Genomic DNA, 15,960 nt, shown 5'->3' with positions numbered 1-15,960 from the left:
CCCTTGGACAAATTCCTTAACGTTTCTGAGCTTCAATTGCTTCACTTATAAGATGTAAATAATTATTATTCCCACCTCTAGAGAGTTCAGACCCTTTAGTATAATATTCAAGGACCGTCAGGACCCAGCCCCAACCTACCTTTTCAGTATCTTTCCTGGTACCTTGCACTCTGGCCATCTGAGATGCTCTCCCATTTCCCAAACACACAATCCCCATGCACTCTCCATGCCTTTCCTTATTTTTTCCCCCCTGCAGGAAATACAGTGTTTGTCTCTTCTGGGCCTGGTGAAATCCTCCTTGTTCTTCAAAGCCCTGTTCTCTGAAAGTTCTCCAGTCCTTTCCCATATCAGTTATCTATTGCTGAGTAACAAATTACCCTGTAGCTTAGTAGCTGAAAGCAACAATGAACACATATCATTTCACACAGTTCTGTGGCTCAAGAATCTAGAATCAGATTAGCTAGGTGGGTTTTGGCTCAGGGTCTCTCATGAAGTCACATTCAAGATGTCAGCTGGGGCTGCATTCATCTGAAGCCTTGACTAGGCCTGGAGGACCTGCTTCCATATGGCCACTCACATGACTGGCAAGTTGACGTTGGCTTTTGGTGGGAGGCCTCAGCTCTTCACCATGTGGACCTCTCCACAGGGCTGCTTGAGTGTCTTCACAGCATGGCTGCCTGGTTTCCCCAGAGAAGGGATCCAAGGGAGAGCAAGGTGTGAGTAGCAATGTTTCTGTGACCAGGATTTGGAAGTCATACACCATCCCTACCCCAGTATTTTGTTGGTCCCTGGGTTACTACTGACTCAGTGTGGGAAGGGAGCACACAAGGGTGTGAGCATTAGGAGGTGAGGCTCACTGGGAGCCATCTTAGAGGCCAATATCACATTTCCCCAACAGAATTAAGTGTTCTGGTGTTCAGCCACATTCATTTATTTACAGGGTCTTTCTGTGCTATACAGTAGATATTTGTGTGCTAGTTTTATTTATTGGATGCATTTGATCTGTTCAGCCTGTAGGCAGCTGGTAATGATGCGGAGATTTATGGTGCTGGATGTAACAGTGCTGGCAGTGCATGTCTGAGCAATGTTTAGGGTGTGTGTGCGTGTGTGTGTGTGTGTGTGTGGTGTGCTTGCACTCGTGTCCGGCACATTGGCTCTCATGAGCTCAACTTACTGCGAGGTGCTTGGAGAGAAATGGAGCAGCTCTGGTTAGTCGTGGCTGTGTGGTTGACCCATACCCCGGATCTGAGGACCTCCTTGTTTGTTTCGGGCTTTGTGCCCTGCTGGTGGCTTGGCCAGGGTGGGCAGTGATCTTCTAGGTCAGCTGTTCTATTTAATGCCTGTGGAGGGGGGTGAGTTTCCCTTGCCCTCTCTGCTTGGACCCTCCTTCTCACGTGCACACCCTCTCAGCATCTATCCTCAAGTAGGTTTCAAAGTCGTGCTGGGAACTGTTCTTTCTCACAGCATGGCTGAAAGAAACCAAGGGAATTGGACGTTGAATTCAATAGTGTGCATTTTCAAAACCACCAGGGGCTTGTCAGGGAGCTCTTAGAAAGTGTTTCTGGCTGTGCCTTTTCAAGGTGGGTTACGTCCTTCAACACCTTGCTTCTGGAGCAGTACCATCAGCGCCACCTGGGAGCTCGTTTGAGATGCAGAATCACAGGCCCCACCCGAAACCGACTGAGACAGAATCTGCAGTTTTAACAAGATCCCCAAGTGGTTTTCATGCCTGGGGAAGTCTGAGATTCAGTGTTTTGGAAGGCAGCCTTCTGGAAAATTCAGTCCCTTTGGATGGCTCCTGAATGTACAACGCAGAAGAAGGTTCCCAGGCGCCCTGTGTGTCTCCTGAGAATCAAGCAAAAAAGAGGCTTGGCCGAGGCGGTGGAGGTTTGGCTTCGCCTGGAGATCATTGTGGAAGTGAGTGTTAACCAGTGGGTTGCTGAGGCTTATTTAAAATAAAAACATCTCTCTTTTCTTTTCGCAATGATTTAAGTGATTTTACTTTGGTGGGTAAAGGGCTTGGGATATTTTTGTCAAATGAGGAGTGGATGGGGCTTGTCAGTCTGGAGAAGAGGGGGCTCAAAGGGCTGAGGCCGTGATCGTTGTCATCAAATGTTGGGAGGACCCTGAGGAGGAATGGGAATCAGGCTTGTTCAGTGAGGGCAGAAGGAAGACCTTCAGAAGGATTCCATAATCATGAAGATGACCTTGCTAAGGTTGCAGAACTAATTATAGGTGAAGGGGGCCCTAGCTCCACAGGGGCTGAGCTGCCATCTGTAGGGGCAGTCCAGACATGAGCTGGACCTGCCCTTGTTTGGGACGTTGCAGGGGGTCTAAGCAGGACATGTGGAGCTGAACCAGTTCCAGTCCTGTGAACTGTCGAGAAAAGAAAAGGGCTCACAGAACTGGGTTCACTTCCAGCTTTCCCATTTACTAGACCTGATTTGGGCAAGTTATTTAACTTTTCTAAGCCTCAGTTTCCTTATCTGAAAATGGGAATAATAATACTCACCTCATGGGATGGTGTGAAAATTAAATAAAAATTAATTATGGGTGTAAAGTTCTTGCCAGTGCCTGGCATGAAGTAAGGCTTAATACATTACAGGGTTTTTCCTTCCTTTTCTCTGTACTTATTTCCTTTGCCTTATTTGGGTTGGACTTAATTAGTTAACAGTTTGAACAGCTGGCTTGATATTGTATTTTAATCTTGTTCATTTCTGATTCTTGTTAAGTGTTAGCCGTCCTGGTTTGCTCAACTGGGGTGTTTTAATGAGGCCAGAGTAGTAAGGTGGCCCTGTATGGGCACTGCTTTGGTCACTCAGGTGTCACCCTTGTTGTGGGCCAGCAGTCGTACAGCCCGGGGTCTGTGGTTGTCACCAGGGCATCAGCCAGGAGGGCTGGACAGAGCCCCACAGGCTGTTACCATTGGGAAGCAGCCGGGTGCATGTCGGGTGGTGGTGCTTTGGAGTGACTGCTGACTCTGGACTGGTGTACCAGCACCTGAATTTAGAGCATGTTTAGACATATCTGCTCTTGGATAAATTCACGTGTCCATCCGCAGATGCGACACTTTTGTAGATGGGAATAGGAAAGAAGGCAGAGTTGCAGTGAGAGGCATTTTATAATGTATCAAGAGAGGAGAGAGCTCTTGTCTCTGCTTTTTACTACCCCCTCCCTCAATTAAAAGCTTTTCTTGCCTGAGAAAGGGAGAGATTTAGGGTATGGTTGGTCCATCTCAGTCTGCTCCCAGGCCTTGAATGTACCACACTTCTCCCCTCTCCCTGGAACAGATCCCATCATCCTCTCCACCTCCCTGGCTCTCACCTGCCCCGGGTCTCCTAGAAGCCTTCTGTTCTCCTCACTCCAGACCACCACAGTCTCTACCTTCTGTGAACAAGGACCCTTCATTTGGCATTCAGCAGAGTTTAGATCATATCATGTATTAATTTTATGTTTCCCCAACTTGGCCTCGGGCTTCCTGAGGTCAGGACCTGGTAGCTTGGCCAGGTGGTTTCTGCAGAAATACCAGGTACCGTAATAAATTTGTATTGCAATAACTCCAGTAATCTGTGTCAGGAAGCTCAGTGCCAGGCCTCTGGTCTCAGTGGACTCCTGCCCACCCAAGGACCAGTTGTATCCATCCTTGAGTCCAGCAAGACATGGGGAGGAAGGGGCTCAGGGAATGAGTGCTCAGTAGAGGTTAATAGATTGTTTGATCTGAGTAACTGGAAGCCATGGAAAGTCAGTCTGAAACCTGGCAGCTTGGAAAGAGAGGCCAGGGAAAGGGAGCCAGGAAGTGATTGAAAAACGTAAAATTCACTTTTATTAATATCCCACTTTGTTACATAAAGGATTGGTGTACAGAGCAAAATAGAAATAAAGTATAATTTGTGGAATGAGGTTGGATATAGATAAATAAACAAATGTATACAATTAGGACCAGGGAAGATAGAAATATATTACATGAGCTTTTTCATATGACCCCAATTCCTTCAAATTAATTTAAAAAAAAACACAAAGGGCAATCTGTTTCCCAAGCTGTCTTCTCAGGTTGGCAAAGACTTATTTGATTTTCCTTTCTGTCTGTATTTCATCGCACCCTGGGTTGAATGAGCTGGCGAGCCACTCTGCCCTCTGGCAGGCAAACCTTGCCCTCTGCAAGGATTTGCCCATTACTCCAGGAGAGAAGGGCCCGGAAGGTGCACCATCCCTTCCACTCTCAAATTATCAGCACTGATGAGTCATCACTACAAATAGGTTTTATTTTCTTTTGTGCAACAGCCTGATTCGGAGTCGATTTGACAGGCAAATGGGCCCAAAAGGTATAATGAGGCAACACTAAGCATTTCTGAATAATGAAGTGGAGAAAGGAACAGGCTGAGGGGTGGCGAGGCCTTTTATGTCTCTGGGGCACACAGTCCAGTTGGACTTCAGAGCTCTGTTCTGTTGATGGAGCAGGAGAACAGAGTGCCTCCCTGTGTGGTGCTTCTGACCTGAGGCTCAGTGGAGGGGAGGCAAGGGGTTCTCCTGCCAGGGCTGGGTTTCTCGAAAGTAAGGCTTGTCAAACAGTACTGATACTCACATGCTAAAAGTGTGATGGGTAGCATGCAGGTTAAGAGCACTGGCTCTGGAATAAGGTGCTATTGGATTCAGTTTCCACATCTGCCATTCGCTAGTTGTTTCATCACAGGGAATTTACTTAAGTTCTCAAAGACTCAGTTTCCATATCTGGAAAATAGGGAAATAATAGTGATAACCTCAGAGAGTTGCTGTGAAGATAAAATTAGGTAATGAAGGAGCAGTGCTTAGTTTGGTCCTTAGTTATATAGCAGCTCTCATTTTAAGCAAGTCAAGTAATATATTTTTATATAAGTATTTAATTAATTCAGTTATCTCTGTGAATTGTCCATTTTTTTGACCCTATTATTTTATGGTCTATGCAGCCTGGCAGAGATTTTCCCACATACCCATCCTACCTTCTCCCTCCAGCCTCTCCCCATCCCGCCCATGACAGGCTTTGGTAGTGTATCACAGACACATCTTGCTAAACTCAGACTCAGTGTCAGAAGGCTCCCTAACACAGTACTCTGCTCAGCCATTGCCAATCAGAGTTGTATATGTTTATGTTTAAAACATATCCTGGGGCTGTCAAGCATCAATATTTATCAAACCCAATGGGGGCAAAGGAAACCAAGCCCTTTACTTTTACCCTTGACAGACCACTACAAGGGAGTTAAAGAGATGGCGTACATTCCCTTCTCTGAGAATGCTGGACTTGGAGCTGGAAGAAATGATATTTCCAACCCTGATGCTTGGCCTTGGTCTCATCTTGGACAAGCCACTTGATCTCTTGGAATGTCAGTTTCTTCCCCTGTTAAGAGAATAGGTCTTGCCTCCTGGGGGCTGGTGTTATGAGTTGTACTGTTTTCACGCAAAGATTTGATTCTAGTTCCTATTCCCTTGTTACTGTTTTCTAACTGTGGAAGATTTAATAGGGTTAGGGAGACACCTGGTAGCTGGGGTTCTGGCATGAATGTGGCAATGAAGCTCCTCTCTTTGTAACTAGATTCTTCCTCTTCTGGATCCTGTTATTGTGCGTCCTGGCCCCTGTGACCATCTCACAAAAGGGCCCCTCTCTGCTGACCACCTCCTGGTCTTGTGCCAGGTATGAAATCCCCAGGCAGGTGACCTCCCCCAATCTCTGTAGGCTGGTACATGGCTCTCACTGGGGCTAGAGCCATGGAGTAGAGGGTCAGGACTTAGTGTGACTTTTCTCTAGGGGTAGCTCTCTCTGGAGCACAGCTCTTATCTGCCTACCTTTCTTGGAAGGCAAAGAGGCTAAATGGAAAGAACCTGGGCTTTGGAGCCAGGCATACCTTGATTGGGAATTCTGACACACAACTTTGTGGTCTTGGAAAAGTTACCTGACTTTTCTGAGTTCCAATGCCCTGTCTATCAAATGGGAATGACAGTCTTACTCAGTGTGAAGGCAGGGACCATGACTGATTGTTCAGGGCTTTATCTGCAATTTAGTCAATGTTTTATAAGTATTCCTGAAGGACAGAATGGATACTTAAAAAAAAAACATATTTATCGGGCTTCCCTGGTGGCACAGTGGTTAAGAATCCACCTGCCAATGCAGGGGACACGAGTTTGATCCCTGGCCTGGGAAGATCACACATGCCATGGAGCAACTAAGCCCGTGCGCCACAACTGCTGAGCCTGCGCTCTAGAGCCCGCGAGTCACGACTACTGAAGCCCGTGCGCCTAGAGCCCATGCTCCCCAACAAGAGAAGCCACTGCAGTGAGAAGCCCATGCACCTCAATGAAGAGTAGCCCCCGCTCGCCGCAACTAGAGAATGCCAGTGCGCAGCAACGAAGATCCAACACAGCCAAAAATAAAAACAAATTTCTAAAAAAATTATTTATTTATTTATTTATTTGGATGTGCCGGGTCTTAGTTGTGGCATGTGGGACCTTCGTTGCTATGTGCGGGATCTTCATTGCGGCTTGTGGGATCTTTGGTTGCAGCATGCCAGATCTAGTTCCCTGACCAGAGATCGAACCCGGGCCCCCTGTGTTGGGAGCGCAGACTCTTAGCCACTGGACCACCAGCGAGTCCCCAGAACGAATACTTATAGAACATTTAAATGCTCAGTGGGTGTTAATGTCCTTGTACCATCTTCTTATTCTGCTTCCAGTTCTTGGCCCCCATCACACTCTGCATGGTAGGATGTTGGTCATTGATTCAATACTGTGCCAGGCATTTAGGCATTAGGAATATAGTAGTTTTTTCATTGGCAGAGAATCTGTGCTTGTGTGGGGATTAGACTGTAGTGGAAGCAAAACGCAGTAAACCCAGTGAATGAAGAACAGAGCATATGAGAAGGTGATAAGTGCTTCCAGGAGGAATTGTGCAGGGAAGGGGGATGAGGCAGAGGGAGAAGGGGAGTCGGGAGCTGCGATCTTAATAAGGTGGTCATGGAACACCTTAATTAGCAGGTGACAGCTAGGTAAGCTGTCACTCGATCTTGGACGGAGTCTCTTTCTCCCCAGTATTCCATTCGGTTTTCCTTGCTTGGGTCTTTGCAAGTGGAAGGCAAGGTGAGGTGAGGCCAAGCATCTGTGAGCAATGCCGAGCTTCACCTTCTACAGAAACTAGGAGGGTGCCTGGAACCTCATTCCAACACCCTCTTCTCTGAAGTCCCTTGTGTGTGGTTTTCCAGCCAGCAGGCTTCCCAAAGGACCTCACCTGGAGGGGGTCCCTGGCAAGCCCCAGAGCTAGTGGCAGAACAGCAGCCAGCCAGCATGCCAGGTAGATTTCCTTGCAGGAAGCAAGGCTCTCCTGTGAACAGCTTTCTCGTTGTGTGTTTGCCCTGGCACCCAGCACCCCAGCTGCATTTATGCTCCCCCAGGTGCCAGGGTTTTCAAAACAAGGGTGGCAGTGTTTTTGGTGCTAGTTTTGGTTACAAAGCAGTGTGTACCTGCCCATGCCACCACTATGACTGTTTGGACCACCCTCCCCATCTTTTTCTGATGGCCTGGAATGTTTGTGACTCAGTTGGGGTTGGGATGCTCATTGCTCTTGAGTTAACTTCCTTTCTCACCATCCTGTCTCACCTGCCTCTCCCCACTGGTCTCCTTTGGAGAATCTTTAAGATTTGTTTCTGGCCAATTTTCTGCCGGGGTGGCGGTGGGGGGGAACATAAAGCAAACATACCAGGGGCACACTTCATTTAGAATGCTGCTTCTCAGACATTAAGTAGCAGTTGTTTAAATTCTAGAATCTTGTCTTCCCTTGCAGGATTCCATTTCAGTGGGTCTGGAATGGGACCAAGGAATCTGTGTCATATCATCATTATCTTAAAGTCAGTTCCCTAGCTGAACACACTTGGATAAACCCAGATTGAGAGACATAGTTTACCTCCCTAACTTGCTTGTATGTCAAAGCTGAATGAAACCTACTGTTGCAATCCTCCCAGAGGTTAGTCCTGTGTTGAGCTCCCAGGTGGCTCTCAGTACACATGTATTGAAGGTTAGAGGCAATGTGAGGTGAATCCTTTTATAAAGAACCCTTCACAATGTGAAGAGTTGCCCACTAATTGATCTCCATAGTTATGTTTGCAGTCTTAACTGTTGAATTTTTCATAAAGCAGAGGCACGTCTCTGTTCAGGATTTTAATGACAAAACGATAGCCTCCTGAAAAGAAGAAGTGAATAGGGGTAATTATTTCTGAAGGCATCTTCCTCCCTGAATGTTGCTTTGATAAAGGTGTCTGAAGTTACACCATTTGTTAGTGCTTCACAGCCATAGCTGCTCATTGGAATTATCTGGGAACTTGGAAAGTGTGGATGCTTGGGTCCCGCCCGCTGAGGCCCTGTTTAATTGGTCTGGGCATCAGGATTTTTTAAAACTTCTCTAGTGGTTCTTACATGTGGCCAGGGCTGCAAACCACTGACCTAGGAAGTGTGGAACCCCCTGGAGAGGCGAGTGGGTGATTCATTTCTTGAGACTTATAGGGAGTCCCCTTGGACTAAAGATAGAAGGTCCCTTGGATTCTGTGATTCAAGACTGCTCTGAAATCTGAATCTGAAATATGTTTCATATAAATAAATATACATACATATATAATGACCCAAACTATATATAACAGTTAATTGTTTTCTACCCCTTTAATAAAAAATTTGTTTCTGATTATAAGGATGGCATGTGCTTATCCAACTGTTGGGTTTATGTAGAAAAGTATAAAAAAGGCTGATAATCTCCCCAAATGCCAGCACATGGAAGAAATAACTGATACTATATCTGGTGCACATCCTTCCGCTCATTTCTTTCTGGCTAAACACACACGCAGCCAAGATATACAGTTCAGCACCAATGGAATTAGTAATACATACCGGTCTACGTGTTATACCCAACACATCTTTCGGTAAATCTACATAATAACTTTCCTTAAATGGTTAACTTTCCTTAAATCTACAGAATCATTTTTATGAGATCTTGCCAAATTCAAGCTCTAATTGCACTTGATAAATGGAACATCTACTTCATTGTCGAAGCTTGCTAGATATTTTTTTAAAATAAAAGGCAAACAGCAGTGTAGGAAAGCCCCTCTGCTGGTCAAGAAGCCCCCGTGTGTCTGAGCCGGCCAGCATTGTGCTGGTGGACCATCGAACATGTCGGGGCAGTTTGTGGGCTGGGAACAGAGGGGCTTAGCAAGCTTGGCCACAACCACTCCTTGTAGTGCTGGTCTCTGTTGAGTCTTAGTTTCCTTCTTTAAGACCTTTAAGAGGTCCTGTCTTCACCTGCCTTCTGAACCCACGCCAAGGGTATAGAAAGCCCACGCCAGTCAGCAAAGAGCTGCCTCCCGAACGTCCAGGAGCTGGACTCACCCATAGGGGGCGTCTCAGTGGTGACCCATTGCTGGCCCATGGGTCTGGATAGTTAGTCAGTTATTGAGAGAAGCTGACAATCTGCATTTATATTTGAAACCCCTTGATTTTTAAATGCAGACAACTAATTGTTTAAAAATGAAAGACATTGTAGGGGCCAAGCAGAACACACCTGGGGCTTTTTAGAGTCCTCTGGAAGCCAATCTGAGAGCTCTCTCTACGGAGCCATCTGTGGCACTGGTATGAATTTCAGTCTACTTCATTCAGTTCTAAAAATATTGAGGAATGCATTATTCTGCGTGCCAGTCACTGTTTGAAAGATTGGAAACAAAAAGATGAAAAGTTATGATCCTTGTCTCAGGTGGGGTAATTTATAGTTTAGAGCAGCTGTTCTCAAAATATGGTTTCCCCAGACGTGCATTCTCAGTATCACCTGGAAACTTGTTAGACATGCAAACTCTCGGGCCCCATCCCAGACCCACTGAATCAGAACTTACATTTTAAAAAACCCTGCAGTTTATTTTAACAAACCTTCCTGGTAACTCTGGTGCCTGCGCGGGGCATTGCCGGTCTCACCACTGAAGCTTGAGAAGCACTGGTGTGCGCGGGGAGTGCGGAGCACGGGCAGAGGTCTGTGGACTGCAGAAGCCGTGCTGGAAGCCAGGGGAGCTTTTCAGAAATGAACGGCTCCTTCTCAATCTTAAAGGATGAGCAGGAGTGAAGCAGTGGGGAGGGGTGTGTAGAGGGGAGGGGGCAAAGGAGCAGTAGCAAGGAGGACAGAGTGTATGTAGGGCGTGTTTGTCCATTTAGAGTGTGTGGCTGGGCCCTGAAGGAAGCGCTGGGAAGTACAGTGAGCTGAGAAGACTAGGTGGTGCCAGGTTTTCAGTACTAGGTCAGGTTAGCTGGATTGCATCTTGTAGATGTTGGGACATCATGGGAGACCTTGGGGCACTGGGTCTGCATTTAGGAAAATAATGCTGCTAGCAGGGTTCAAATTCCTTCTGGGTAGAGACAACTCTCACTGGCCTAGATCTTGATTCCTGCCTCTCCTGGCGTGACTTGGATCTGGGTCAGCAATTCCCACCCTTGGATAGGGTGGCGGGAGGGGAGGAAAAAGCCTGTGGGTGAGGAAGCAGCCATGGCGGCATGTGAAACTGTGACGGTGTCGCGACCACCCCTCCTTCTTCCCTCAGGGAAAACACGCGCTCTCCAAGCTGAACATTTTAGTGCTTGCTGGTGTTCTCAGCAATGGCGATGGTCTTCATATTCCTACTTTAAAAGCAGCCCGTCAGTTTCTGCAGCAAACATAACCTTGCTCTATTTCTTTCTTTAGAGATCTGTAGTGTCCAAAGAGGAAACGATTTGAACTCAAGGCCAGGAAACTCACGTCAATAGCGAACTAGGTCTTGCTCCGTTCTCCCGCCCTCCCTCTCTGTCTTCCACTCTCCATTTCTGTCTCTCTTTCTTTCCAAAATGCTGGGGTGTGAGAGATAATGGGAGCAGGATGCAATGTTACCTCCCCCTGCTGGTTGTTTTGTAGAATGTCTTGTTTGTAATACATACAGAGTGCAGACAGTGGGGCAATGCAAATGACCGAAGCACAAGGTAGACTGAGATTAAATTCATTAATTAAAAAAATTATGGTAAATTAAAAATTTTTCACTCCTTTGAAAGGGTGAAAGGAATTTTTTGACTCCTTCCATTCTTTGCAACATGATGTAATACATTTCTGAAGTAGTTATTTCTTTTGTCCTGTACTGCAAATTCTCATAGATGAGAATGATTTTAATGATTACATTGGCAATCTCCTTTATTCTGCATATGTATTGGATGTTCTTTCCTAAACTAAAATGAACAGGTTTTTACAGTTGATTGCTCTGAATGTTCATTCAAGTTGATCACGAATATCTACAAAACACCCAAGGTTATAGTCATTATGGGCATTAAAAGTGATATTTAAAGGGGATGAAACTTGTGTTTCAATTTAACAATTGATATCTTTTTTATCCATGAAGATGGTGTTCGTAAATATAGGGGATGGTAATTATGACCCTATCAAGATGATAAATTATACAGAGGCTTTTCAGAGGAGGGTGAACGACCCTGCTGAGAAGCGTTAGGGGTACGGTTTTCTAGGGCAGCTCTCCGGACAATTTTCTCGATCCTCCTATTTGTTAGACTCTAAATTTAAATGTCCTTCTTAACAATAACCAACCTTACTATCTTCTGAAATCCCTGCCTTGCTTTGCACCATGGACCAAGAAAATCAGACTGATGTCAGGTGCTTGGGGAGCATTTGTGTGCTGAAGGACATCCCGGTGAGAGGAAGCTTAAAGCAGAAGGATGTGCGCTGGCTTTGAAGCCTGGTGTGCACGCCTCTTACTCAGTGCATGCAAGCCAGTTAACTCCTGTAAGCCTAGTAAACTAGGTATTGTTTAGGTCGTCTCCAGCTTAATTCACTTTTCTAATCAGAATGATTAAGGCTCTTGACCTCGTTTAGACATTGAGAGCAGCACTGGAAATATAGAAAGAGAGGGAGTGAAGTTGCTTTTATCCTCTTACAAAGACTCTCAAAAACAGTGTAATAGTGAATCATCCAGAGGATTAGCTGTAGGTTGGGCATATTCTACGGACACATGTGCCTTGCTCTTAATTGTATCTTCTGTTTTTTTTTCCAGTTGCAAATGAAGCCGGAGATAAGACTGCCAGACCACTTGCCTGCTTCTCCCGTGAGTAAATCTTGTTTCACTCCTTTCCTGGGCTCCTTCAGAGCCTTTTTGCCTGTGTGGTTCACCCTGCCAGGTGTCAGTAAAACACTGCTAGTAGAAGAGTAATATAGGAAATGTCTTCGGTGGGTTATTACTCCATTTGAGCCCCACCGCCAGTGAGTTATTCATTGCTGTTGCCTTTTCAGTCCTTAGAATTGTGGTTTATCAAACCGTGTCCTGGGGCTTTGCTATTCGAAGTGTGGACCTGGGAGCAGCAGAATCGACATTGCCTGGTGGCTTTTTAGAAATGCAGAGCCCCAGGCTCACCCCAGACCTACTGAATCAGGGTCTGGATTTCAACAAATCCCCAGATTCCTGTGCACAGTTGAGTTTGAGAAACACTGCACTGGAGAATCCCCTCAGAGTACCTTGCCGTGGGGTGGGCTTTTTCTGAAGAATGAGTGCAGAAGAGTCTATGAAATGCTTGTAGTTGTCAAGGTCCGTTTCATGTGTGGAAGCATCGTCACCTCCCCATGTGGACTTAAGGGCTGGCTCCACTGGCTTTTCCTCAGTTTGGTGATATTTTGAAGCTCAGATGGAATCTGTAACTGGTTCTCCTTTGGCACGGGGATGTTTGTAAGGGCCTAGGAGCTCCCCATCAATTTCACTTGACTCCTTTGTCTCCAGGTCTTCATCCCAATGGGTGAGCAAGGGCCAAAAGCCTCTTGATGTTTTCTGTGCCAGAGTGATCAGCCAGTAATACATTTGCAAGTTAATGCAACCCCTGGGATGAAAACCCAGATCCCAATGAAGGGAGTGGAAATACCAAGGGAGATTGAGTAGGGTTGGGTGGAGATGCTCCCCAAATGGGCTGAGCGTCCAGTGGAGAAATAGTGGAACTGTAAATCAAAATAGATGGATTTTTCTTTCCAGCGCCGTCACTACTTTCACTTAAAGGAATTTCACTTATGCTTTCCGAGCCTCAGTTTTCCCATCTCAAAAATAGGAAACTCATACCCATCTTCTCTCTTTTATAAAAAGCTTACCATCTTTTGAAGTGATGGCGTGAGAGTCACTGCATTCACATAGGGCGGACAAAGTCTTGTGTGTGGATTCTGCCAACATAAGTCTTAACACGTAGAGTCTGAAGTATCGTTTCTCTGTTTATAGGGCTTCTTCCAAATTCTGCCTTCTAGCTCTTTTTGGGGAGGGGGCTTTAGAACTTCGGGATTGATTCCTAAAAACGATTTTTATAGAACCGTAATAATATGTGATAATGAAAGAGCATTAAGTGCTCACATTTTAGAAACTGTGTAATAAAACACTTGCTTCTCACAGGCCCCCCTTTTCACTGCCCTCCTACCTGGAATCATTATTTCCAAAATAAGTATTTCATCCCACAGCTCAGTGAGGATGATGAATATGCTTTCAGTCTCTTTATTTCTTCGTCTCCTGAGCAGTAGTCAGGCAAATTAATAAGCTGGGGTGGTAATCCGACCACGCTGTGCAGGCTGCACCCCCATGGGAGTTTCTGCCGTTTAGAGGCTCATCATGCTTGCCTTGAGTGTTGAAGGGTGCTGCGAGTTCAACACCCTTGAGTGTTGAAGGTGCTGTTGAGGAAGGTGTGGGAAGCATGTCCCAGGCAGAGAGAACACATGGGCACAGAGGAGCCTCGCACATTAGGGAAACTGGCTGGAGAGGCAGCCCGGGGTCAGGCTAAGAGGGGTCTTTGTGCTAGCCCATGGAGTGGACGCTGATTCTGGGGAAGCCTTTGAAGGGTGTCCTACTTGGCCAGCATCTCCCCCTCCTCCTGGAGCTGGAGGTGGCCTCAGGGGACCAGAGCTGTGTGGTGAAGAACTGGACCTCCCAGCCCAGCTCCAGACCCCAGTCAGGGGACGAGCTCCTGGAGCCCCCTGACACTGGGCTCCTGACATTGGGACTGTTGGCCCTGGGGCCGGGACTCCTGCTCGTCCAGATGTCTGGGATGCTGGGAGGCTGCCCTCCAGCGCCAGCCCCAGAGAGCCCTCCTCTCTAGAGAGGTCTGTTTTATGTGTATATCTGTCTCCCATTAGACAGTAGGCTCCTGGAGGCCAACGGACCCCTGGTTGAGCATGTATTGACTGTGCCTGGTGCAGGAACAGCTGCCTGTTGAATGAAGACTGAGTGAACTGCTACCCGGCCTGCAGCTGCCCCCACTCCTCCTTATCCTAACTTCGTGGACAGGGCAGGCTCTCCCACTGCCAGCACACACACTCCCGGATCCCTCTGGATCCAGGCCTCCCTCAGGGGGCTCCCATGTACTAACGTGAGGGTCCTCAGAAGCCACGAGGGACATGGGCTCTGGTGTCAGGCCTGGGTTTGGGTTCTGAGTCCAGGAATTCTGAATTCTGTGTGAACTTGGGCAGGTAACTTAATTACTCTAAGCAGGAATGAGTGCTAAAATGCTTAAAAACATGTGACGTGGTCACCGACCAATCAGGACAGATGTTGGCCCTGGCTGATGTGAAGGAGGGTGCAGGAGGCCCTGATAGGCCAGTCACTGGGTGGGGCGGGGGCAGCTGAGGTGGATATTGGCCCTGATTACTTGAGGTAAATAATAGAAAGCGTAGTGTTTGCACACTGTAAGAGCTCAGTAAGTGTGGGTGATTGTCATTACGTATATTATTACCCTGAGTCATTTTCCTCTCCCCGCCTGCCTCTCTCCCTCCCTCCCCTCCTCCTTTCCTCCCTCCATTCCTCCCTCCCTTCCTTTTACATGTGTTTATTGAAGATTTTTCTCTGCTAGGCCCTGGGGGCACACAGATGAGTAAGTTTGTCTTCCAAGAGCTCACAGTCTAATCAGGGAGTTGGAGAGTTGGACAAGTAAGTGGCCCCAGTGCAGTCTGTGGAGGGAGATGCGAGAGATTGGTACGGGAGCTATATGGGGAGGCCTCACCTGGCCTGCGTTGGGGGTGGGTTCAAGGGAGTCTTCCTGGAGGAGAAAAGGATTAGCTGAGGCTTGGGGAGTGTGTGTGGGTTAACAGGTAGAAAAGGTAGGGGGAAAAAAAAAAAGAAGCGACACCACTCTTCAAGGAATAAAGGCCATGTGTAGTGTTCAGACGTGGCCACAGTGTGGCAGGAAAAGCTCAGATTTGGGTGTACATCTCTACTCCAGAAGGCTTAAAAGAGGCTGCATGCAGTGCAATGGACAGAGCACCTTTTGAGAAGGGAGTGCACGGAATTGGAAGAGACTGTCCTGAGGGAGGGGTTGGCCCCAGAGCTTGTGTAGCTGGGCAGCTCCATCCTGGAGTTTTGATTGCTTCCCTAATTGAGGAAGAACAGTTTCTCCCCTGGGATAAGTAATGATTGAAAAGAAAAGAATGGTGTCAAAAGCAGTAAGAAAATGGAGCCTAATTAGTAATGCCTGCAAATTTGGCCTCTTTTGCTTTGGGAGGTAATAATCCAGGTAGTGTTGAAAATAGATTATCCTATAAAAGAGCTGGAGTAGTTTTGGTGGATGGATGATAAAGCAAAGGGAGGTCGCCTAGTATTTTTATGTTGGGTGTATGATTGGGTGAATGATCCCCTTTCCTGGGCAGAGGTGGGCAGGGGCAGGCGGGGATGTACAGCTAGGGTAGGTGCTGGGTGAGCCTAGTACCTATTACACGGTAATGGCCATTGTGGAGCCCCAAGGCAAATTCAAATCACGTCTGACGGAGCGCTCAAGTCCAGCCAGAGATTTTTTCTAAACTGACTGTCACAGCAAGGAGGGTTTCTCACAAGCATCAAGTTGGGGGTGGATGGGTTACAGAACCAGGATGATGAGAACAAGGATAGGATAAAATGGGTGGGAGTAAAGGCTGAGAAATGCCATGAGCAG

General features: G+C 46.9%; 1 protein-coding gene across 7 annotated transcripts in view; it reads left to right on the top strand.

Moving 5' to 3' along the window:
* PDE1C (phosphodiesterase 1C) overlaps nucleotides 1-15,960 on the top strand; it is a 586,532-nt gene that overhangs the window by 201,152 nt on the left and 369,420 nt on the right. For 6 of the 7 annotated variants that reach the window (XM_079931073.1, XM_079931071.1, XM_079931072.1 and 3 more), the window contains one exon: nucleotides 12,072-12,122. In XM_079931073.1, the coding sequence (XP_079787199.1) occupies nucleotides 12,072-12,122 (51 nt within the window). Of the gene's footprint in view, nucleotides 1-1,785; nucleotides 1,918-12,071; nucleotides 12,123-15,960 lie in introns of those variants that run through there. The other variant, XM_079931075.1, reaches the window with a different exon arrangement.

This window comes from Stenella coeruleoalba (assembly GCF_951394435.1).
Source record: "Stenella coeruleoalba genome assembly, chromosome: 9".
In the NCBI taxonomy this organism is placed as follows: Eukaryota; Metazoa; Chordata; class Mammalia; order Artiodactyla; family Delphinidae; genus Stenella; species Stenella coeruleoalba.
Note: the sequence above shows the minus strand (reverse complement) of the source record. Positions and strands in the feature narration are given on the sequence as shown.